This window comes from Peromyscus maniculatus, chromosome 4 (assembly GCF_049852395.1).
Source record: "Peromyscus maniculatus bairdii isolate BWxNUB_F1_BW_parent chromosome 4, HU_Pman_BW_mat_3.1, whole genome shotgun sequence".
NCBI classification, from domain to species: Eukaryota; Metazoa; Chordata; class Mammalia; order Rodentia; family Cricetidae; genus Peromyscus; species Peromyscus maniculatus.
Window position 1 is genome coordinate 50884751 of NC_134855.1, and position 25940 is coordinate 50910690.

At 41.2% G+C, this 25940-nt stretch overlaps 1 protein-coding gene and 1 long non-coding RNA gene across 3 annotated transcripts in view; one reads left to right on the top strand and one right to left on the bottom strand.

Moving 5' to 3' along the window:
• Window positions 1-6333: 6333 nt before the first annotated feature.
• On the top strand, window positions 6334-14319 carry LOC121828685 (uncharacterized). The gene is made up of 2 exons (XR_013050515.1): window positions 6334-6708; window positions 14070-14319. It is a non-coding gene; the product is annotated as an uncharacterized LOC121828685 (long non-coding RNA).
• Ola1 (Obg like ATPase 1) overlaps window positions 13553-25940 on the bottom strand; it is a 136208-nt gene continuing 123820 nt past the window's right edge. For both annotated transcript variants that reach the window (XM_006972431.3, XM_076569673.1), the window contains 4 exons: window positions 20184-20324; window positions 19402-19498; window positions 17266-17388; window positions 13553-14073 (listed from right to left, as the gene is read on the bottom strand). In XM_006972431.3, the coding sequence (XP_006972493.1) occupies window positions 13972-14073; window positions 17266-17388; window positions 19402-19498; window positions 20184-20324 (463 nt within the window). In that variant the 3' untranslated portion in view covers window positions 13553-13971. The remainder of the gene's footprint in view (window positions 14074-17265; window positions 17389-19401; window positions 19499-20183; window positions 20325-25940) is intronic.

Sequence of the window (25940 nt, forward strand, 5' to 3'; positions counted from 1 at the left end):
TTTGTATATTGATACAAATACAGAACTATATTTGTTATAATGTACATATATTTCTACTCTTATTTGTAACATTTTTATATTGATACAAATGTAAATTTATATCTGTCATACTTTATATATGTCCTACTTCTGTTAGGATATTTGGTATATTGATATATATTTAAGATTATTGTCATATTGCATATCGCACTATATATTCCTACCTCTGTTATAAATATCTTGTGTATTGTCACAATTTTGAAGTCATCGTTCTTCACCATACATTTGCTTATAGACTGTTTACCTTATTTACGTGAAGCCTTAGTCCTTAGGTTATTTCGGTAGATAAGATTTATAGATTTATGGTCGCCTATGCCTGTCATCTCTATAGTTACGTTAGTTAGGTTATCCAGATTTACAGATACATAGGTCAGATGGACAGGTAATCTTCAAACACTTCATAGACCTAGAGAATATGGCATTTAAATAACTTAGAATTCTGTTGACGTGAGGCACAATTGCTCCTGGCTGCACCAATTGATCCCGAGAGAATGTTGGGCTTCTAAGACATTTCCATTTGGAAGTTTGTCTTTTTGGCACAAAATGGCCTACGGGGCAAAGAACTGCCCTTGCCTTGATGGCTGACAGTACAAATGCAATGCTGTCCTTTCTGGACAAGCGGGACACAAGAAAAGCGACCACTGTACTCTGCCAAGACAGGGTAAGATGGTCTTTCAGAAATCCTGCTTCTGAAAATGGTCTGTCAGATACTCTAGGCCTGTAGCCAATTTGAATGCACCAACAATGCTGAGAAACATTAGGTGACTGTCCAGGCTGCCAGCTGTCTTGGTCTACTCTTGCAAGACTCCTGAAGTTGCTTGCATCCGTCTACCATTTCTCAAGTACCATTATGTTCCTTCTCAGGTCTTTGATGGGATTGAAGACTAGCAGTTATAGTTACAACTTAGTATATATAATATCTTAGATAGAACATATTAAGTATTAGATTCAGGTTCTTTAGGACAGGACACCTTTGAATGATCTTTATAACATGCCGTTTACCTATGCTCTATACTTCTCTGGATTTTAGAATGTGTTTCTTGCTTGATATTGTTTGCATTGGTTGTAGTTACATCTTATCTAGGTCATTATCCCTCATTATTTCTGGACAATATTTGATAACCATTCCTTTGTATATAGTCTTGTATTAGTTTAGAACCTTCTTATTTAGACAAAAAAGGGGGAGATGTAGTGGGTAGTCATTCCAGCTTGGATCTGGAAGCTCCAACCCCCATTGAGACTCTGGCAACTGTCACGCCTACGAGGCGGGGCGAGGGGAGGTGCTGGAAACCTGAGAGCTGGATGGGCAAGCGCTCGCTCGGGGCTCTCTCTGCGCCTGGACCCTGGATGGTGGAGATTGATTGTGCAGAGCTCCAGAGAACACCGCTGGATTGCTAGACGCCTTCCCCAGACCCCAGCGACCTATCCATTCTTTCATTTGTAAGTCATCCACTAAATAAATCTTCCTTTTAACTACGTGGAGTGGCCCTTATATTATTCCACAATACTTTTACATCCCGCTTCTCCTGGTGCATCTCCCCGAGAGCTCTTCTCTGGGCAACTCCTAGGCCCATGAATGACTCATCATTAGCCAAGATAATGAAATATGATCCTGATCCTCCCACCATCCAGTAACTAAAGGATTAATGAATAAAGGTGCTTGGGGTTCTGAGCAGCTCTTGGACCTTAGACAGACAGACAGACAGACACACTGGAGCTTTGAAGAAGGCCTCATAATAGCTCCACTGCCTCTTCAGATCTGCTCTCTCCAGACTCTCAACGCTAAGGGCTTTGGCTGAAACTTCACCTCAAAGCAGCAGCTACCTCTGTCCCCTCTGCCCTTGCTCAGCAAAGGCCAAGGCCGAAAGGTCTCAGTCCCTGCAGCTCTGGGACAATGCTGCTCTCTCGTCTATTGGCCCTGAGTACTCCTCTTAGAAGCAAGCCTTATCAACATCTAAACATGCTTTAGCATAGTGGTCCTGATGCTGCGGCCCTTTAATACAGATCCTCATGATGCGGTGACCCCCAACCATGAAGTTATTTCATTGCTACTTCATAACTGTCATTTTGATACTGTTATGAACCATAATATAAACAAATGTCTGAGATGCAGGATATCTGATATACCACCACATTTGGCAGATTGAGAACCATGTTTCTAGCACTTTCCCTGGCTAAAAATAATCAATCAACCAACAAAACAAACCAATAAAGCTCTTTTGTTTGCACAGCTCCCTGCAACTTCTTCCCCAACAGCCTTACCTCTTGTATGTTAGACCTTCTCAAGGGTATTCGGACCCTTCTTCGTGATGAAGCAACTTGTGAAGTACCTTGTTTTTCAATGACTGGTTAGCCCACGCTTCCTGTCTCCTCCGTGTTGCTGGAGCAGCTTTCCTGCTCACAGGCTGCCTCTCTCAACATGCTGCTTCTTAGACCTCTGCAACAGCCTTCCTGACGTCCCTTCTCTTCCTCTAGATCTTTCCCCTTGTCTAGGCCATTCACTCTAGTCCTCAGAGTTTCCTAGAGTACCGATTCTGAAAGCAGGTCCCTGCATTCTGAGACTTAACCTTTGAGCTTCTGGTGCATGTGCCTAGCTGTGCACTAGACACGTGATGCATCAGAAGTGTTTAGTACAGAGTGTTTAGTAGCCACTCCGGACCTACATTCAAAGCTTTTTAAAATAGGGCAGTTTGCTTCCTTATCATCCACTTGCAAGAGTTTCTTGTGTGTTTTGGGTAGTAGGTCAGATACAATCTTTACAAGACACATCCTTTGTGAAGGTTTTCTCACATTCTTAGGTATCTTACTTTTAGTGTAGTGTCAGAGATCAGTTCTTTCTTTCAAGGGGAAGATATAAAAATGACAAAAAGGTAGATTACTCAATCTATTATGAAAAGAAAAAAAGAGAGAATATGGATATGATAAGATAAAAAGGTCAATTATTGAATCTCCTTTTAAAAAAACGAACTACTTGTTTTAAATAGGATAAGTAATGAAATTTTTGTCTGAGTTTATCAAATGTTACTGGACATTGTTAATATATATAATGGAGTTTTTTTTGTCTGAATCTGTCTAATGATAATGGACTAGACATTGTTAATGTAATTCTTGACTGTATATATTGTATATACTTATTGGATATAGTTTTTCTTGTATTAGTTATAAGGTTTTTTTCATTTTAGACAAAAAGGGGAAATGTGGTTGATATATTGTGCACCCCAATAAACTTATCTGGGGGTCAGAGAACAGAACAGTCATAATATTAAACATAGAAGTTAGGCAGTGGTAGCATATGCCTTTAATCCTAGCATTCTAGAGGCAGAAATCCATCTGGATCTCTGTGAGTTCAAAGCCACATTGGAAACAGCCAGGCATGGTGACTCACACCTTTAATCCCAGGGAGTGATGGCAGAAGCAGAAAGGTATATAAGGCGTGAGGACCAGGAACCAGAGCTGGTTACGTTTTAGGTGTTTGATCTGTAATCTTGTACTTTTTTTTTTTTTTTGGTTTTTCGAGACAGGGTTTCTCTGTGTAGTTTTGGTGCCTGTCCTGGATCTCGCTCTGTAGATCAGGCTGGCCTCGAACTCACAGAGATCTGCCTGGCTCTGGCTCCCAAGTGCTGGGATCAAAGGCGTGCACCACTGATGCCCGGCTTGGTCTTGTACTTTATACTTAGGTCTATGATGCATTTTGAGATCCATTTTAAGTAAATTGTTGTGACAGGCTTAAGGTCTGTGTTTAGCTATTTCTTTCCTGTCTAGTCATTCTAGTACCATTGGTCAAAAAGTCCTGTAACTGTGTTTGAGACAAAGTTTTCCCTATTACATAGCTCTGGCTCTTCCGGAACTTACTACGTAGACCAGGCTGGCCTCAAACTCAGAGATCCGAGTGCCTCTGCCTCCTGTATGCTGGAATTAATGGCATGTGCCACCACACCTGGCTGTCCTGTGGTAGTTGTAAGACAAAAATCAGTTGACTTGTTAATTGGTTGTCAACTTGACAGGATTTACGGTCCAGGGGAAACACCTCTGGGCACGTCAGTGAGGGAGTTCCCAAGGTGGGGAGGGGAACTGGGAACACTGGGGTAGCAGATATCTTAACTGTGGTAGGCACTATACCATGGGCTGAGATCCCGGACTGAAACAGGAGAATGTGAGCTGAGCACAAGCGCCCCTTGCCCTCTGATTGCTGACTGCAAACGCACCATGACGAGCCGCCTTCAAGTTCCCGTAGTCATGTCTTCCCCATCAAGATGGACTGCATCCTCACACCGAGAGTCAAAACAAACCTTTCCTTCGTTAGAAAACTATCTTTATTTTACGTGTACGGGTTTTGCCAGCACGTTTCTGTCTGTGCACCACATGTACACCTAATGACTTGAGAGGCCGGAAGAGGGTATTGGATCCCCTGGAACTGGAGTTAAAGACAGTTGTGAGCTGCCATGTGGGTGCTGGGAATTGAACCCAGGTCCTTTGGAAGAACAGCCAGTGCTCTTAACTGCTGAGCCAACTCTTCAGCCCTAAACCCTTCCTTTTTCAAGTTGTCAAGGCAACAGGAAAAAGCAATTCAGGTGAGTCTGTGTCTGGGTTCCGTTTTATTCTTTGATATTGTCTTTCCTTCCCCATACCATACTGCCCTGAGTCATCAGCCTTACTGTAAGTCTTAAACTCAAGTACTGGCTGCCATCGACACCCAGAAGAGATTCTTGCCTTCCATCTTCATACACATGACACATCCCTGCCACCTTCATCTTTCCCATCCCAGGAAATGCCTCTGCATCCAGCTGCTCAGGTTAAAAACCTAGAAGTCATTTTAATATATATATATATATATATATTTTGTTTCCCATTTTTTGATTTTTGTTTTGTTGAGACAGGGTCTCTTAGCCAGGCTCGACTAGAACTCACTTTGTCACCAAGGATGACCTGAACTCAGCTTCCTGTCTCTGCCTCCTGAGTGCTGGGATTACAGGCATGAGCCACACCTGGCCATAGCGCGCGCTTGCGTGCGTGCGTGCGTGCGTGCGTGCGTGCGTGCGTGTGTGTGTGTGTGTGTGTGTGTGTGTATTAGGCCAGCAATCAAGTTTGGCTGTCTTCCCGAATTGCTCTCTAACTTATTTTTTGAGGCAAGTTCTCTCACTGAACCTGAAGCTGATTGCCAAGACTGGCTGGCTAGCAAGACCAAAGGATTCCCTGTCTCTGATTCCGCGGCGCTGGCAGCCATGCCCAGCTTTTACATGGGTGCTGCGAATTTGAACTCAGCTCTTCCTGATTGCACAGCAAGCTTGTTGCCAACTGAACCATCTCCCCAGCGGCGGAGGTCACTCTGAATTCTTCTTTCCCACTTACATCCATTCTACGTGTCTTGTCGGCTCTTCCTGCCGCAGCGAAACAAACCAGGCTGTGTCTGTTCCACTCAGTTCATGTCAAGAGTGAATCTCACCGGTCCTACTGTGCCTCGTCTCCCTCCCGTGTGCCGTCTTTTTATCTTACAGGAAGACACAAGGGGTTATCAGACTTTTGAGATTCAGTCTTAAAAGGAAACACTCCACCCGGGGAACATGAGTGTTTCTCATGAGATGTGGAAACCGGATGTGGTTGAGAGTTCATATTAAAGTCCTTCAGAGGGAAGGCAAAACCCTGGCCTTACCCAGTCAGGAGGAGCTACTGAGCACTGGGAATGTGACTAGTGTGGCTTGAACTGTACCGTGAGATTTGAAGGCTGAGGACAGCAGTCCTTACCTGAGGTATATGGGACCACAGGGGGTTTAGATTACAGAGTTTTTCAGATTTAGGAATATTTGCATAGATCTCACTTGATTGAACATTTGTAACCCCCAAATCCTAAATGGTTCAAACCCAAATGTCTTTCATATCAGTGCTCAAAACGTTTTGGATTAGGGATGCTTAACCTGTGCGGGGGTGGGGGGGATCTAAAACATATTAGTAATTTTAAGGTTGGTCACACATTGAAATAACTTGTGAAATAACAATTTGGGCACACTGGATTAAATAAAAAATATTATAAAGATGAACTTTGTTTCTTTTCTTTAAAAAATGTGGCTACTAGCCAGGTATGGTGGGATATACCTGTAATTCCAGCACCTGGGGGTCAGAGGCAGGAGGATTCCCAAGTTTGAGTTCCAAGCCAACCCATAGTGAGATTCTGTCTCAAGATCCCAAACAAACAGAACCAAAATGGCTGTTAGAAACGGACAGCAGCCGGGCACACTTCTTTTGGACAGTCCGCTGCAGTTCTGGCCTCTGGCACCCCGCTTCCTGCTCCTCTTCCACATCTCTCTTCTGCACGGCCACTAGCCGTTGGGTCTTCCTCCCAGCCAGCTTGGGACTGCGAGGACCGGGCAGGCGGCAGATAGGGCAGGATGCCTGCTGACCTTTCAAAATCGACACACATCACAATGCACGACGTGTTTGAAAGCCTTCGGGCTTTCCTCTGAAGCCGGAGGGAGATCCAGGGTCCCACATCACGTGGAAGCGCACTCCAGCCAACTCGGCCCTCTGTTCCCCCGGGCACCGGGCTCTGCATTTGCTGTCGCCTCTGCCTGGTGGCTTCTGTTTTCATATTTTCAAGTCAAGCGTCATCTACCATTTTTTGCGTTGAAGACTGCATCCTTCCCCTCAAGTCTTGGTTCACATACATACAGAAAGGTAAGTCCTCAGACACAATGTCATTCTAGGCAGTTTTACATTGCCTTCAAACAGGCTCCTTCAGTGAAAAAGTCACCAAATGATATGTATAAGTTGTTCTCATGTGTGCAAAATATATGCAGAGTTATTCACACATGTAAGCACATCCTTAACTCTTCAGGAGGACACGTATCGGATAGTTAACTGAAGTTTTCTCCGGGGTCCTACTCCACGCACTGTTCTGTGGCTCTTTCTCACAAAGCAGTATGAATGAGCCATCTTCCTATGCCAGCTCATATGGACGTACTTTATTCTTTTTAATGGCTTAAGGTACTCTTTTGTATGGGTGCTTTATAATTCATTTTGCCATTGTCCTATATTAATGGATATTTTAAATTGTTTCTAATTGTTTTTGCTGTTACAATCGAATCTTATTACAGCTCATCGGATTTCAATTCTTCGGACCACAGAAAATAATTTGCCTTCTCATCTATGGGAACCAGTCTTTTACTGCTTCTGAAATGGCACATACAGTTCAGTTGTGAAACAAGGCTATCTTAAGCATCAGCAACTTTTCATATGCAGCTTGTATGTTTGCATGATTTCTACCTTAACTAACATCTTTACAGTATTAAAGCACATGAGTACTTCCCAAGACCCAATATCTATAATAATGTATGTACAGTGGCTCTAACAACTGTTTGAAGGATGAATTTTTCTTTTTAAAATTGAGATATAACATACATAGTATAGTGCACAAATGTTGAATAGTTATGTGTATGTGTATGTGGGTATTGTGTCTGTGAATGCATCAGAAGAGGGCATCAGATTCCCAGGTGCTGGAGTACAGGCTACAATGAGTGGCCTGATATGGGTGCTGGGAATTGAACTTGGGTCCTCTCCAAGATCAGTAAGTGTGCTGATCTCAGAGCCATCTTGCCATACTGTGTGTGCATGCATGCGTGTGTGTACCATAAAGAAGCAATATGTTTGGCCACACACACATATAATATACATATGTATAATATACATATTCACAGATAAAAATATTTAACATATCTTAACATTCTTTAAGGAACAGTTTTTTGTTTTTTGTTTTTTTTTAAGACAGGGTTTCTCTGTGAAGCCCTGGCTGTCCTGGAACTCGCTCTGTAGACCAGGCCACTCTGCCCTCTGCCTCCTGAGTGCTGGGATTAAAGGTGTGCGTCACCACCGCTGGCAAGAAACAATTTTGTTTTGTATTGTTTTGTTTTGTTTTTTCGAAGATGCAATCTCTGGTGTCCAGGCTGATCTTACATTCCTATGCTCAAGTCTTAAGCGTGCTGAGATGATGCCATGCCTAGACAGGGACAGCACATTTTATGTAGGACACTTAAAATTTTCTTCCCTTGAATTTCCAGTTTTCTCTGGGATGAGTTCTCCCTTATGATTCTATGGTGCCTACAGTTTGGAAAAGAGAGTCGGGGAAGCAAGGGACCTACAAGGAAGTTTGTAGTTTCTCATCTCTACTTAACTTAAAAAAAAAAAAAAAAGGCTGCTGATGGGCAGCTGGATTTAATGGGAAAATAATGTGTTGCCGAAAACTTTCAAGTTTATTTGATCAAAGTCAATGGAATTTTCATTCTAGTCTCTCAAATGTGGCAATATTCATGTGAGGGCTATTCAATACAAATAGTTGCTGTTCTGTATTGGTTTTAAAATTAGAAAAATTTAACAGAAAATAGGGAGCTGTGCAGTTTTGGTTATGGAATCTAATGTCTATGTCTAGACAAGAAAGAGTAGGGGAGAAGGCTGGGGCAGGAGGGGGGGCCAGATAACAGACGGCCTCCATCATCAAGCTGAGAATTCAAGAGATCGTCTCTTCTCTAAGCCGTCCAAGGCCCCATCTGCACCACAGTAGCAGATGTGGAGTAAACTTTTGGGGATACCCAAAGTGCTGCCTCCATTTTATGCAATAAAATTAACTCTAGTTTTTAGAATACAACTTACTCATTCATGAAGCCATCCCAGGTAGCTTCTGCAGGACAGGTTTTCAGGGAATCATAGGAAAATATGCTCCATAATTCTCTCATGTGTGTGTGTGTACTACACAAGGGTCTGTTATTGGTGTTTTCTTCTAAGTCATACTAAAGGGAGGTCTGCAGGAATTAACACTGAGGGTCCTCAGTTCCTTAGTAGGAAGCCATTTCATCTATTAACACATCAGTGTTATTTCTGTCACATCTAGAAGACCCTAGGGTGGAGGAGTAAGCAGCGGTGGGTGACATCTAAGTGGGATCCAGATCTCATCAAAAGTCCACTCCACTCTATACGGCTGGATCACAGTAGAGAGCAGGAGCAATCACGCAGCTGAGGCATCATGGGAACAACTATAGGACTTGCCTGTATTTGCTGGAGTAAAAGCCAGACTGCTACTACCGAAATGTTAGCTCAGACACAAGAGCTTACGCCCTGAATTGTTCTTTCATGTACCGTGGTAAGCAGTCAGGTCAGTGGGCAGCTGGGCACCCCCGAGATGCAGGTTCCTGCCGTATTGCTTGTTCTCAACCTTCCCAAGGCTGCGACCCTTAATACAGTTCCTGACGTTGTGGTGACCCCAACCATAAAATTATTTTCATGGCTACTTCATAACAATAATTTTGCTACTGTTGTGAATTGTAATGTAAATATTTGTTTTCCCATGGTCTTAGGTGCGCCCTAGGTTGAGACCTGCTGATTAGGGTGCTGACCTTGTATGCATGATTAAGGAGTCCTCCGAAAGGAGAAACAGGAAGGAACACGTGTCCAAGTGGCAAATGACCTTCTTCAAACAGCAGCAGGTGGCCTTGACCCCAGAGTAGCTTTTTTTTTTTTTTTTAAATATATTTTATTTTATTTTTTAATGTGCATTTGTGTTTTTGCCATGGGTGTCAGGGTCCCCTGAAACTGGAGTTACAGACAGGTGTGAGCTGCCATGTGGGTGCTGGGAATTGAACTCAGGTCCTCTGGAAGCAGAGTCAGCACTCTTAACCCCTGAGCCATCTCTCCAGCCCCAGAGTAGCTTTTTAATAAAACTGTATGGAGAGGACCTGGGAAGTATGAATGGAACACACCTCAGATGTGACACATTCTTGGCACACTCTAAGGCAACCAAGTAGGACTCCACCAGACAACCCCCCCCCCCCCCCCCCCCCCCCCCCGCCCAATGGCAATGTGCACAGAGACTAGAAATTCAAAGAACACAAATGGCACCATGGCACCGTCCTTTTCTTCCATATTTGGTGGCAACAGAATGCATGACTTCCCTGGCTGGCCTTTGGGCCTTCAATAGCAGGTCACATAAGCAGAGCACACATGAAGGCTTCTTCCTTAGCCTCTTGTCCAAGTGGGGAGGATAGTAATCCTCCACAGTATGAAAGCACAGAGATGCTCTGGAGATGACACCAGAGTCAGACCTTCATCTTGGGAAACAAACGCTAGCCTGAGAAGCTGGATGCAGACTCTGTGACTGCATTCCTTCCGATTCATTAGGAAACCTGCCCCACCCTGGAGCTGTGCTCTGTGTGCGATGTCAAGCAGGCAGAATGTTGGCTCTCTCTGTGTCTTTTGAAAAAATACCTGTAATTACCTGTGCCCATCATTTCACTGTGACCTTCCAGTCACAAGACTAAACTGACTTACTGATTAAGGCAAATGTTTTGTTGATTGATTGATGGATGGACGGATTGGTTTTTCGAGACAGGGTTTCTCTGTGTAATAGCTCTGGCTGTCCTGGAACTTGCTTTGTTGACGAGGCTGGCCTTGAACTCACAGAGATCTGCCTGCCTCTGCCTCCCAAGTGCTGGGATTACAGGTGTGCGCCGGCCCTGCCGGGCTGACAAATGTATCTTTAGTAGAGAACATCCACGTCTCTTTCTCCCAACGTTACTAGCACCAGCAACTTTCTGTTGCATAATTGTGTCTGTTGAGTGGATGTGCTAGGTGCGGAGGGATTTTTGTCACTTCTGTCTAAATTCAACCCTCCCTAAAGGCCCACATTGACTCAGACTGCTCAAGTAACTTGTCTAATCAAGTTCACACAAGTTGGAAGCCGCACAGGCGGCTAAGATACAAACCTAACCTGGCTTCCTTAGCCCTACGAGGCCAAGGACCACACCACGTTCTGAGATGCGCTCCTGTGTGCGTGCGTTTGTGTGTGGTGAGTCCTCAGTTTTCAATCAACTAACATGGGGCTTTCACTGAGGTACACACTTGTAAGTGATTCAGGGTGTTTACAGGCCCTGAAGGCAATTCAAGAACTGTCAGTAATTTTTGCTCTTGAGACAGGTTCTTATTCTGGAGCCCAGGCTGGCCTAACATGTGTGCACCACCTAACCCAGAAAGAATCGTCAATACAATTTTTAAAAATTAATCTTCATTCATTGTGTGTGTGTGTGTGTGTGTGTGTGTGTGTGTGTGTGTGTGTGTGTGTGTGAGCATGCACGTAGAGACCAGAGGACAGCTTACAGTAAGTAGTTGGGTCTTTCCTTCTATCATAGGGTCCCAAGGACTGAACTCGGGTTGTCAGGTTGGGCAATTGGTCTTACCCTCTAGGCCATTTTGACATCCCCGAGCTGCCAGTTTTTATAAGGGTCCCCAGACAATTGTAGGGAGCCAAAAACCACCCCAAAGCCAAACCCTATTTTAGCATATTGTGTTTCTACAAGCTTAAAAACGTGTCAAGATCAATTTTTCCAATTTAAGGAGTCAGCCATAAGATCCAGCATGTCTGAAGGGTCTGTGAAAACTGTTAAATAAAGCAGACTGCTAGGAAACACGAGGCACAAAGAGATCCCGCCCTCTGACACGGGCTGTCTGAGGCAGAGTCATAACCCGAGTATTGACACCATGGCAGGGATGGCTAACAGTGATCAGCAGGCGTTATTTCTAATACCGGAAGTTGATAAAGCATTTGGGGGAAGACTTACTCCAGCATGGTGCTGGCGAATTATACATGAACAAAACCTTTATTCACAATTAAATGAGTCATGAACCATAGGAGAACTTGGCTTCTTCACCAGCCCTGGTTCCCATCCAAGCCGTGCCCAGTGCAATGTGAAAGTCGCAAAGGCCACACGAGACAATCCAACGGAAGGCTCAAAACATTTCCCCAAGCTTCTGGCACAAATCAATCTCCCGGGTACAAACTTGTTTGGGATAAAGCTAGACAGGTGCAAAAATATTACCTAAAATTTTAAAAATACAAACTATATTTTATACATCTATATCACTAAAAACATTTCTGATACCTTTTTATCCACAGGCAACAGTTCCTAGAATTCTAAACTTATGTAGAAAATTCAATTCTGTACATTACACATTTTTAGCATCTAATTTCTGCCCTAACAAATGTAGCTACCTCAAAAGTCTCCTTTCTCCTGTTACTGGTTTTCCCCACGGTGTGCAACCACCACATCAGAAGTTAGAAAGCTGAGTCTGATCATCTTCAAGCTTTTTTTGTTGTTTTCGAGACAGGGTTTCTCTGTGTAGTTTTGGTGCCTGTCCTGGATCTTGCTCTGTAGACCAGGCTGGCCTCAAACTCACAGAGATCTGCCTGGCTCTGCCTCCCGAGTGCTGGGATTAAAGGCATGGCCACCACTGCCTGGCCATCTTCAAGCTTTTAAACACATCTATGCAGGTTACTGTGATGGTCGGAAGTAAGGCATTTGATTTCTTTATGTTACCAAAATGCCCGATAGTTGCTGAGCCATGGTAGTCTAAATGCAGACCCAGTAAGAACTCACAGCAAGCATGGCCAACACCACTGCAGTTTTGTTTCATGCTGCAGTCACCAGTTTCTAAGTTATATTCACACTCCACTGAACTATCTAGTGCTTATTTACTGACTGATTCTTTTCAAGACAGGATCGTATGCTCCAGCCTAAGTTTGCCCGGAACTTCACTATGTAGTTGTTTGACCCATCCTCCCAAATGCTGAGATTATGGGCTACCACGTGCAGCTTCAGTCTGTTCTTTGAGGCACGTTCTCATTATGTGGCTCAAGTGGGCCCTGAACTCACCTCACCATCCTCCTGCCTCAGTCTCCTGAGTGCTGGGATTACAGGCTTATGTTACATGCCAGGTAACTGCATCTGCTTTCCTCAGGGCAGCCTAATCTCCCTAAGAAACACTCCTCTTTCCCCTCTGTGCCATACTTCTACATAACAAACTCCTACAGTAAGAAAGAGGTTGAGCTGGGTCTGAGCCTTCATTTCTAGGAAATGGCTCCTCTTGCTCTTGGAGCACAGAGGGGCACTCAGGGCGGGCAGAGTGGAGGCTGCCTTAAAAGGGCGAGATGGCAAATGATTTCCAGGTAACTAAGCTGCAAATACTTCAAGAGCAAGTGTGAAGGATAAAAATGATTAAAGCTGAATTGTTTCTCAGTAGTTTTTAAACCAGTGTATGAATCTGAATTGAAATAAAAATGCAACCCCTCAGAAACGAAATGTCAGATTTTTAAAATTTAATAATTTTAAAGAAAAGTGAAAATAAAGATGCCTTCCATTTGGTTAGAACAATAACAGCAAACAAAATTCACTAGTGTTGAAACAAAATGATTTTCTTTCTGGTTGGAGTCACCTATGTTCTAACCTTTGAAATATCACCGCTATCATCTTTCAATAAATGTCCATCTACAAATTCATTAATTTTTTGAGACAGTCCCTGGTATCTTATTCTTCTAATTCCCACGAAAGACTCACTTTTCAGATACAATGCAGCTGCCCCACACTGCCAGTGGCTGCAGCACACACACGCCTTAAATTCTGTAATCAGCAGTGAGCAGGTGCCGTATCGCATTCAACACACCAGAGCCAGTCAATACAGACATCCCCAAACAGACCAAGGCTGGTTTTGTCAAATGTTTTATTGAGTGTAGACATCTGGAGTACTGTAAAACATGCATTATCTGTAGATTCAAAAAGGAGCAAGCCACATTGTCCTCACTGTCAAATGTGTCAGGCCTGGCATACATGATGGAGATTAATGGAGTATCATGAGAGTAATATGGTTCTTGAAAAGCTTCTACAATCTGAAGTAGGGTCTTAATCACGTGAAAAGCAAAGCTGTTCACGTTTAGTAACTCGAATTTCATTGAAGGTACACAGTATTTTATAATTTAAAAACAAATAAAAATAATTTGTTTGTAGAAGATTTCCACTTCTAACTTTGTCTCTTTAGATTTCAGAAACTTTAATTTAAAAAACAAAACCCCAAAACCCAATATATGCATTTTAGAAGTATGTTTATCTGAGCAATAACTAAACTTTATTTCTTTTTTGGTTGCTGAGGTGTATTAAATTTGAAGAAGATAATATCTCCATCTTCAACAATATAATTTCTGCCTTGTTGTCTGTATTTTCCAGCAGCCTGCAAAGAGAACAAACAAGAGGAAATGGCTTATCACTTACAACTAAATACACAGGAAAAACTATGCAAAGCAATGCTCTGTGGGTCATGTTAAAAAAAGGATGAAGAAGAAGAGAGAGAATATGGGAATGCACACAAGTTCGAATGCAAAGAAAAGCAGACCTACGGCAGGACTACGTCTTCACATATGCGTGTACATAATGGATTCTCAGTCATTGCTGATACATAAATGCAATTATACCGATATCATTAAGTTTCATTACATGCTGTTTATGGTACATTTCTGATGTGTCTGCAAAAATCAGCAAGTCACTCTAAGAAAACCCATCAAAGGAGGTAGAAAAAAGCTACAAGTGCTTTGTTGGCTTAAAGAATTCTTTGGTGACCATGGTGACATCTTAGAGACAGGTTGCTCTAAGAAACACTGTGCTCAATTGTGGCACATATATGTGAATTTCTCGTGGCCCAGTTTGATCTTGAGCACAGTGCTGAACAAGTGTGCATTCGGAACACTAACTCAGAAGTTTACTAACAGTGTCGTGACAAGCACACTCTAACAGGTTGGAACTGCAGACAGATATTCTTCCACTTGTAGACCAGTCCACAAAGCACCTGATTCCACCTGCCGGCATGCAGATCCAGACATGCTCTTGGTCACTGCACACAACAAAGCAGGTTCATCCCGTGGCCCAGGACACAATGCAGGTTCCTCAGCGCCCACACTCGACACTCACATATTAGCAGTCTCCTGCGACCCCGGCACCAACTACTCAATGGGGACCTGAGGATCTTTTGGAAAAAATTCTCAAGTGTTTTCCTTCTGCTAGAATTTCTTGAGAACATGAAAACTTTGTCCAATGTAAGATTACTACTTCCTGTTGTCAATACTAAAAGTTCAAAGCCAAGTGGAATTATATTAATCAGTAGTTAAAAACACTAACAAAGATCATACATCTGAGGTTTAAAATCAACAAACCAGACTGAAAAGCCCTCATGAGCATATTTTTGATAGTGCACTATACAAAGAATTTTGCCTACTAGTAACAAATATGCTATTAACATGAAGTTTAGCTTTAAAAAGATGGTGTGCTTTATCATTCTAAAAGATATAACTAAATATTCACATGATTTTTGTAAAGATGTGATGTACTGAAAGCCATATGCTACGTATTTCTAGAACCTAAGGCCTACTATTATTAAACTATACAGACAAGTTAAATGAAATACATATTGACACGACATATTAGTGTAAGTTTATATACTTTGTTACACTCAAGTTTACTATTAATAGTGACAGTGTTTCTTTAAATTCTCTAGAGACCATTTAATCCATTTCCACTGCTATCAGAAACACTGGTTGAAAAAAAAATCAATACCCATTTGTGAGTCTTGAGTATGTATTAAACAAGACACGTCTAAGCAGTTCATTTGCACTTGAAAGCGGCCATCTGTAGAAGGCAGCTTTGCCTAAGCAGATATGATTGCTAATAGTGTGATATCCCTGTAGACTACAAAGCCCACAGAGCTATTCAGTATATAGTTCACAGCACTGCACTGAATTAGCTATGCTGCACCGGTGGTAGAAACACACACACACACACACACACACACACACACACACACACACACACACACACACAGTTGTGTTCTCAAGCTCAAACTTCTTGTCATGTACAAGTGAACACTGTTGAATACGGAGTATAAAGCAGCTCATAAATCTTTCATTTAGTCAGAGTTCACAATTTTAAATGTTAGTTTTGGAAGTTAAAAACCCACAAGATATTTAGTGATATTCTAGGTGGAAAAGCCAGATGCACCTTTCCCTATTTATGATATAAAGCACTCAGCCTTACTCATATTATAAGCAGGAAATATCATTGCACTGTGTATTATAGTTTCTGAATTGTTAAAGTAGTCATGATTCACGTTATCTAAGTTTATTATAACAAATAATCTACTAAGGACTGGTAAAAATCAACTTAGCATATGTAAGTATGAAAAGGAAGCTTATATCTTGAATTTTAGAAAGGGAAAATATCCTCATTTAAATCTTTTGTATGAAAAGAAATATGCTAACGTGATATAACATGTAGAAAAAAAATCAGATATTCTTCAAGTCTAATTAGTATTCTTGACAAAATTCACCATCAATATTTACATACTTATCTATATCAATACAGATGACACCAATAAAATTAATGGCTTTGTTTAGTTATAAACTGTAACTTACTCTTTTTTTTTTTTTTTTTTGTAAATCCAAAATGGCTTTCAATACTGAATCACTTATATGAAGATTTTTCCCTTCCTGCTTCTAAGGTTCCAAGAGTCCCATTAAAACCATGCTGTTTGATATGAGTATTCTAATAATACTGGTAAGAATATACCAAACTTGAAATATCTTTCACATTCCTTTCAAATTATGAAACAGTCAACATAAGAGTCCTATTTAAATCATTCAACATTTTCTATGACAGTCTTCAAATTAAATTAAAGCAGCTACCTACAAGGTCAACTTTAGTTAGTTGAACTACCTACTTATTGGATATTAATACGTTTCTTTGTGTAGAATCAAACAAGCTAGGAAAATGAATTTGCAATAGAACTTATATTAAAACTTGCTTAGTACTCATATTTAACACTGCTTCTCTATCTGTGTCTGTAAATCAAATTATAGTTATTAGCTAAAAGAAAGCACAATTTTGGACCTGCCCTCTAGTGTTGAAAAAGCAAATCAAATTCCCAAAGATCCAGAAAAAGAAAAAAAGAAAAAAAGAAACCCATGAAGTTTCAGTATCATTCAGCAGGTTCAGCGGGTTCAGCAGGTTCATTTGACTAGGCACCATTATCTGTTTCCTTGACTTAACCAAAGGTGTTTATTTCTAGTTCATATACTCAAATGATTACTATGACTTTTTCATTAGCTACCAGTGAACAAATTCTTTCTTTCTTTTTTTTTTTTTAATGTGACTTAAACGTCTCTTTTTATTTTCAGTTAGAGAAAAGCAAACCCACAAACAAACCCCTCCATACAGCTCTCTAAAACTGACCTGAGAGCACATGGGCAGCCCCTCATCAGGGGACAATGGGATCCTAACAGGCTAGCAGCACACAGTTAAAACAGCTGTAATTTATCAAGGGTGTCACATGAGTGCTAAAATTATGAAATTTGCAAGTAAAAAAGTCATTCCTTACCTTGACTGCATTTTCAGAACCCTCCTCTTTAAAGTCTTCGTATTTCATGACTTCAGCCATAATGAATCCCTTTTCAAAATCTGTGTGAATCTTTCCTGCAGCCTGAGGAGCCTTCGTTCCTTTCTTTGAAAAGGACCAGAGAAAACGAATTGCATTTAAGATGACTGATTATAAGCATCGAGGTTTTTTTCTCTGATCTGTAGTTGGCTCAACTCAAACTTGAGTTTAATAGCAGTTAGGGTGTCAGCCATACAACCAGTACATTTTCATCAGTGGACACTGTGCAGCAGATTGAGAGACACGTCATAGGTGTTAAAGGGACACAGCTCGTAGCTTTGTTTTTCCTAACAGCCATCTCTGGTTTTATTGATTTAGATGCACTGGTGGGGTTTGGTGTGGGTTTCATTTCGATTTTCTATTCTTCACAGTGAAAAAAAAATAAAGATTTTTAAGTAACTTTCAAGTTGAATTATAAAAGGTTTAAAAAAGATAAAAAGCCCTCAAAATTTCAGCTCCTCTAAAGAACATATAAAAGTCAATCTAGAAAGGGATATTTTAAGGCATTTCTAGTGAATCAAATAAGCTATGGTCAGCAAATAATTTTGACATAATCAAGAAATGTTAACATTAAGATTTTTGAAAATTTTTTATATATACCCTGCCTCTAACCATCATGAAGGAAATTCAAGTCGAGATGGGAAGAGAAATGTCTTGTAATTACCCCATATGCTAAATTACAAGAACATACATTCCAGACAGACACAACCACAGAAGGAAACCTGAGAAATAATGGTGACCGTGAGCTGCTTAATAAAGCATGTTCAAGTGCTAAGAAGCCTGACACTACGGAGCACAGTTTTTACAATAAAAGATGTATTGGGTGAATGTGGCTACTCGCTGATGCTTACCTGACCGAGGGTCACAGCATATTAAATCATGGGAACGAACAATCAGTCTTAAGACAAACCAAGCTTTCATGTCTCAAACCCAGTGATGCTCCTTCCTGCTTCACACACTTCAGTTAGAAGTTTTAAGGCTTTAAAATATATCTTTTAAATATATAGTAACAACAAATACTGGCAATTTGTTTACCAACTTGGATTTGCTTTGACATTATTTTTAAAGTTTATCTAAAAGGACCTCGGTTAGAAGTCAGTCAGACACTTTTCTTCTTCAAAGGAGAAGACATAAAGGAGAGTGAGTCTTGGATTCACAGTCTTATCTAACACTGCTGACCATCTCCATGTTTCTATCCATACCAAAGAAAAACGGAACAGAAGCCCAAGTCAGGATAGCACCGATCACCACAAAGCATGTATTTTAAACAGCATTAGTAAAGACTTACTCAAACACTGAATCTGAAAGTTCCGACCTGTTTATATTCTGTAACACATCATTTAGGACTATATATATTTCAAAATATTTTTCAGTAGGAAATACTATATTACAATATATTTACACTCAAAAGCAAACAAACCATTATACTTCAGTCTATTGTCCTCTGGGAATAAATTAGTCACTCTCCGTAGTCATATTCAGTATACACTAATATCTACAATATGTATCACATTCTTAAAGAAGTTGAACACGTAACAGTGAAAACAAACATCACTTCTATGAATTCAATAGAAAAGAATGAATTATTACACACTGAGTTTAGCTTTTTGAGCCCAACTGTGTATCTATGAAGAGCATAATGATGTCATATTGCTTTTATTGCTGAAATGTAATCCGAGCAAAGCAAAGGAGGAAAGAAGCACCCGCAACCCAAACAAACTTAGCGAATACAAAATGAAAAGCAACATCAATTTCAGCACAGACAAACCCAGTCACACAGATTAAGCAAGCACAATACTGGTGCGTCTTATCTCTGACCACAGGAGGAGGGTAGGCAGATTCTACAGGATGAAGAAATTCAGACTATGTAATAGGCAGAATCAATTGTTACCTGCCTCAATCAATGCCGCTCCACTTTCACTGTTCAGCAGCTCACAAATAATTAAAGTTATCCTGGACAAAAACCTCATCTGTAATGACTAGCTAACCGCCACCATGACAAACTTCAAAGTCAGTGATATTAATCTGAATTCAATAGTGTGGAACTGGATAGAGCTGATGAATAAGTATGAATCTTACCCTGATGGTCCACGCACGCACTTCATCTGGGCCTGCAGTGAAAAAGTATTCTAGCTGGAGGGCTGCAAACCCAGCCTTAATGATCTTTGGCAAAGCACTGAAATAAAATGAAACAAATTCACTCAACATTTAAGTTGACTCTGCCAGAGATCCGTCTAGAACTAAAATGATTCATCTTAAGCAGATAATGGTAAAGATATTAGTAAATGACCATTTATCTCCCATAGCACACTTGAAGAGCTCAGAGAGCTGGGGCTATTTCTTAAAACACCCATTCTAAAATTGGCTTTAATTGTATTAGCCTGAAGCATTTTGAACTGTTTACTATAAAAACGAAAAACTGTATCTTCCCAGACTACAACTATTTTCATCCAATATTAATTATTTCCAGAACTTGAGCCATGAAAGCAAAATTATTTGATTGAAACCCAATCTTCTAACAATATATTATTGTTACTCAGAAAAAAACTACGGCAAGTGATTCACCCGTTCCCCTCCCCCCACTGAACATGACGAAAGCGTTTTGGCGATCATCCCTCCTCAAAAATATACATAACTAATACCTATGTTATAATTAAAACACTGTTCGGAGATGACAGATGACAGTTAAAAACTTAATTTCAAATAAATCTTTTCACTCTGTCTCATGGTAAAGAAAGGAGAAGATTCCCTCTTTATAATGGTAATTACTCTGTCATTTATTATTCTATCAGCGCAAGCAATTAAATTACTGCAAGGAAATAGTTGATAATAAAGTGTAGGGAAAATGAATGCTAATTAACCTTTGTGTCATGTTCGCTTCCAGATACTTCTGTCTCTCCTCGGCACTCAATTCTTGCAACTTGAGTTCCAAGGCCCCACTAAAAGGAATGACCAAGGCACCTGGGTCATACTTGTCCACCCACTCTTTAATTTTTATCAACCTGTAGACAAAAAAGGGCACAACATTGTCTTGTAGTGCATGCATGACTGTACCACATTCATTATTATCAAGTATCACATACATATTCATAAGAACCGCACGGTTCTATGATGCCATCTTTTGTGTATAGCTCTCCAAGGTCAAGGCATTAGCAGGCAGCGATTTCTTCAGGTACATGCAGGGATTTTCTATTGTCATCTAGTTTTACTTTAGCACACTATCTATAGGGACTCTATTACAAATATTATCAACTTTTAAAAGTCAAACTGAATTTGTTCCGCATTAACACCTGTACTTCTGAACAAGACTGTTTCATAATGTCTAATGTCCTTTACAAAGTAAATTTTAGAAAGAGAACTCAAAGTTGCTTATACAGGAATCACACTTAGAAATGCCAACTAATTTTGAAGCATCTCTGAAAAACAATTCGTCCCACCCAGATATCTACTGACTGGGTTAGTTCCTTCCTGAATGAACTGAATCAGCAGCTACCATGGTTTTCCAGGGAGGTTTCTGCTAACAGCAACAACAACAACAACAAAAATGCAAATACAGATTTACAAATATAGCCAATTGGGTACATGCTATCCTATAAATCCAAACTTCCATAGGATCATAAATAGAAAGACAGAGGAAATCAATTCCTTTAATCACCCAAGTTATGGAAAGCCAAGTCCATTAGGAACCACAGTAGCTATTGCCTGGAAAGGCACTGTGGGTCTTCCTCCCTCTTCTCAAGTGAGCATTTTTGAAAAGTAGTGATTAGAATTGAAGTGAAACAAATGCAGCAGATAACTAAAAGTTTCTTCTCATGGTTTCTTCTTCTTCTTCTCGGGTCAGGACCTGTTTCTAAGCCTGCTGCAGAAGTGGAAATAATAATAGTACATAATATTGTAAAGAACCTAGGAGCATAACACATCCACTGAGCAGGTAATATCTTCATCATTCCCATGTAATCATAGCATATTCTCCTATGAGTCGAGGGGTTTTACCCAGGGCTGCTTACAGATTGGGATAAGTACCATAAGTCACTGGGGTCTTACACCATTCTATCAGCATCCTGTAGTTTACATTTATTTTTGACTTGTGCACACACACTTGATCCCACGTGCCATGGAGGTCAGAGGACAACTTGCAGGAGGCAGGTCTCTCCTTCCACCATGTAGGCTCCGGGAGCGAACTCAGGCCATAGGTTTGGCGCAAGCACTTCTACTGCTGAGCCATCATTGCACTGGCCCCACCCCCCTGTACTGTGACTCAAGTTTAATAGGCATTATGGCAAAATACTGTGGGAGAAATATCTTCAATAATCAATGTTCAGCTACTTTTAAGGGCAAAGAAAAGGAAGAACTAAAGACCAAATTCATCAAAATTCAAATATCAAACAAAATGGCAGGAATTCAAATAGCTATTAAAAAGTTAAGAATATAGCCAGGTAATGGAGGCGCACGCCTTTAATCCCAGCACTTGGGAAGAAAAGGCAGGTGGATCTCTGAGTTCAATGCCAGACTGGTCCACACAGTGAGTTCCAGGACAGTCAGGACTACAGAGAAACCCTGTCCTGAAAAGCCAGAAAGAAAGAAAGGAAGGAAGGGAGGGAGGGAAGGAGAGAGAGAGGGAGGGAGTAAGGGAGGGAGGGAGGAAGGAAGAGAATATGGCCAGCTGCACAGGATTCAGGATAGAAAAAGAAATGAAAATTCATACAAGGGTTGCATATGCTTATCATACAGAGGTAATTACATATTTAATGTTATTAGTGACTTTTGACCTTCATAATATTTGTATCTTTTGTTTACATCCTAAAAAAGTATACTGACACCTAAGAATTATTTTGGAATAAAGTATATAGCCTTAAATTATTATTTAAACTTGGTATTTTCTTATGGAAAATTATGAAGGGTATAGTAAAGCAAAAAGGGGACTTAAATAGGCATTTTTGCATATAATAGCATTATGGCATTCTACATTATTTTATAGGCAAACTATTGAAATCTCTATATTAAAATGTTATCATTAAAGGCTTAGTAACAGACTTTTATTATACAAGTTAGAATCAAATATGTCATTTTAAAAAGCACACCAAATACAGCTTCATGAAAGGCAAACAGAACAAACCCATGTGCAAGGATAATGGAAAATGTCATATATCTGTCTCTTAAGTATGGTCAACAGAACCAGTAAAGCTAAAACTGTTAGGAAACAAGGTAAGAAATAATTATTTTGGCTAAAACATCAATTCAGAATAACAATAGTTCTCTCCTATCATCTCCACAGCCTTCCCTGCAGAGCCCTCAGAGGGATTATTTGCATTCCTCAGGTGTTCTACTGTACAATTCAGATGAATAAAGACTTACAAATCATTTCTCTACCGCCAATGTGAGACTTTGATCTGGTGAATACACCATTGTACCTTAACTATAATTGGCAAAAAAAACCTGACAGTGTAGAGCATCACACGCTTAATAACAAAGGGGCCGATCTCAAAGTGTTGACAGATGATCTTCATAATGCAGAAGCAGAGCGGGCACGTTTTAGCGGTAAATGAGCGCCGAGGTCTAAAGGTCTCTAAAGTGACTGCCATCAGACCCGCTCCAGCCTCCCTGAAGAAAAAGGTCCCGTCACACTCTCGGGAAAGTGAGTTCTGCTCATTGCTGCTGGCGGGCTCCACTTTTGTGGCTCTGCTGTCACGGGCAGCACGGGAAGATGAAAAGTGACAGGCTCTTTGGCTGTCTGCTTTACTTTTGTAACTTTCACTATCAAACAAAAGTGAGCAACAGCCCGAAGTGATTTTTAATTGCATATTTGAAATAAGCCTTGGGTAATTAAAAAATTAAGCTCAATTCAAGATTACAGAGGGAAATACATATAATATGCCTATTAGGTTTGATGGTTTTCAAAGTGTGATAATGAGGCTAAGATCACAAGTTTGAACCCCATAGGGACCTTCTGCAGAAAGACATGTCTATTCTCTTGCTACAATCCAAGCCCCAAACTATAGCCAGCCATCTAGAAAATGTGTGCTATTGGCACCTGATGGACTCAGAAAATTCAAAGTTGAGCTCACTTGTCACTACTCAAATATATTTCTAAGCACACAGTCAAAGTGCCTAAACAATAAAGTGTCTCAAGAAAGCCATTCAGTTGCTAGTGACCCAAACAGCGATCTGAAATTGTCATGGAGTGTCAAATGACAGGATGGCCGGGGAGAGAAGCAAGCATCAGGAGGGGCAGAGTACTTGCAGATTTCAACTGTAAACACCACGGTCAGAGCGTGTAGGTTAACAATTTACACGCGCAGATTACTGCCAGGGTATCCAACCCCCTGATAAGGAGCCCAAATGGTTAGAAATGACAAAGGGAAGCACCGCAGTTGACCTGCACTGCCCCCCAGGCAGCAATTACACCAAACGGGACAAAGCAGGGACAGCTGGTTTTGAGCCTAGAAGGGTGGGGCCTTGAGCTATACCAGCAGTTCCCAACCTGTCAGATTTTTAGCAAAGGAAACTCTCCGGGATTATTTCCATGTAGAAATCCTAGGTTCCAAAATTTGATATTTCCACTGGGTTACTTTACATCAGTGGTTCTCAACCCTTTCTGGGGCCAAATGACCTTTGGCAGGGGTCTCATATCAGATATCCTACATATCAGATATTTACATTACAATTCATAACAGTAGCAAAACTCCAGTTAGGAAGGAGCAGTGAAAATGCTTTTACAGTTGGGGTCACCACGTGAGGGACTGTATTGAAGGGCCGCAGCGTTAGAAAGGTTGAGAACCACTGCTCTCCATTCTGCGTGCTTCTTTTCCTAGATAGCAGCTTTCTTATTTTTTATGGTTGATGGTGCTGGGCACAGAACTTAGCGCTCTTGTGCACTTAGGCAGACCACCACTGAGCTACCTTATCTGTTTTATTTTGGGAGGAGGGATATTACTGTTTAATAAATTATTTTTTCTTTCAACAAAAATTCTCTCCAAATTGCTTTTTACATTTAGCGGTCAAGTTCTAAGGGAGTCTTGTGGTCCTGGGGTGAGATGAGATGCTGTCTTAGTTAGGGTTTCTATTGCTGCAACAAAACACCATGACCAAAAAGCAAGTTAAGGAGGAAAGGGTTTACTTGGCTCACACTCCAGCATTGCTGTTCATCACTGAAGGAAGTCAGGACAGGAACTCAAACAGGCAGGATCCTGGAAGCAGGAGCTGATGTAGAGGCCACAGAGGAGTGTTACTGGCTTTCCCCTCGCTTGCTCAGACTACTTTCTTTTAGAACCAGGACTGCCAGCCCAGGTGTAGCACCACCCGCCATGGGCTGGACCCCCCACCCCCCATTGATCACTAATTGAGAAAATGCCTTACAGCTAGATCTCATCGAGGCCTTTCCTCAACTGAGGCTCCTTCCTCCGATGACTCTAGCTTGTGTCAACTAGACACCCCAAACCAGCCAGTACAGATGCATCTACAGTATAGTTTTGATTCTTTTAGGAAAAGATCCCTTGGAAGTCCTGGGCTCTGAGTCATTTTTTTTAAGGTTTATTTATTTCATTTTATTAGTTATATGAGTGTTTTGTCTGATGTATATATGTGTGTCTCTGGTGCCTGTGGAGGTAAGAAGAGGGTATCAGATCCTCTGAAAGTGGAGTGACAGATGGTTGTGAGCCACCATGAAGGTGCTGGGAACTAAACCCAGGTCCTTTGCAAGAACAGCAAGTGCTCTTAACCACTGAGCCATCTCTCCAGCCCTCTACTTTTTCATTTTTAGGCCTAGTGTTTCTGCACTTGGTTACAGGCAATGTCTGGGTTCAGCAAGTGTCAAGCTACTGAGCTTTTGTCTGAAGAGGTGAGGTTACCTGCTGGTGGTGCTTTCAAAGAAAATGGCTCCCGAAGGGAATGGCACTATTAGAAGGTGTGGACTTCTTACTGGAGTAGGTAGGTCTGGTTTTGTTAGAGGAAGTGTGTCACTGGAGGTGGGCTTTGAGGTGCCATATGCTCAAACCACGTCCAGTGAGACAGACCACTTCCTGTTGCCAGAGCAAGATGCAGAATTCTCAGCTACCTCTCCAGCACCATGTCTGCCTGCATGCTGCCATGTCCCACTATGATGATAATAGACTGAACCTCTGAACCGTAAGCCACCCAATTAAATGTTTCCCTTATAAGAGTTGCCATGGTCATGGTGTCTCTTCACAGCAGTAGAAACCCCAAGACTGAAGTTGGTACCAGGGACTGGGGTGTTGCTGTGATAGGCCTCACCACACTTTCGTTTGAAGGGATGTGGATCTTGGGGCTGTGGATTAGAAATGTAGTTGAACGATTTGAGTGCTGTTCAATGGGCCTTACTAATTGGAGCATGGAAGACAGTGGTGTTGAGTGTGATTTGAACTTTGGGTGTCTGGATCAAGAGGGTTCACAGGAGAAGAATGTTAGTATGTGGCCTAGAGACTGGTCTTGTGATATTTTAGTGGAGAATGCGGCTGCTTTTTGCCCTTATTCGAAAAGTCTGAAGAGTCTGGCTGAGGCTAAAGTGAAGAGTTTTGGATTAATTCCATTGGCAGAGGAAATCGCAAAACAGCCTAGTATAGACTCTGTTGTGTGGTTATTAATGCTGTGGTGAAAAGGAG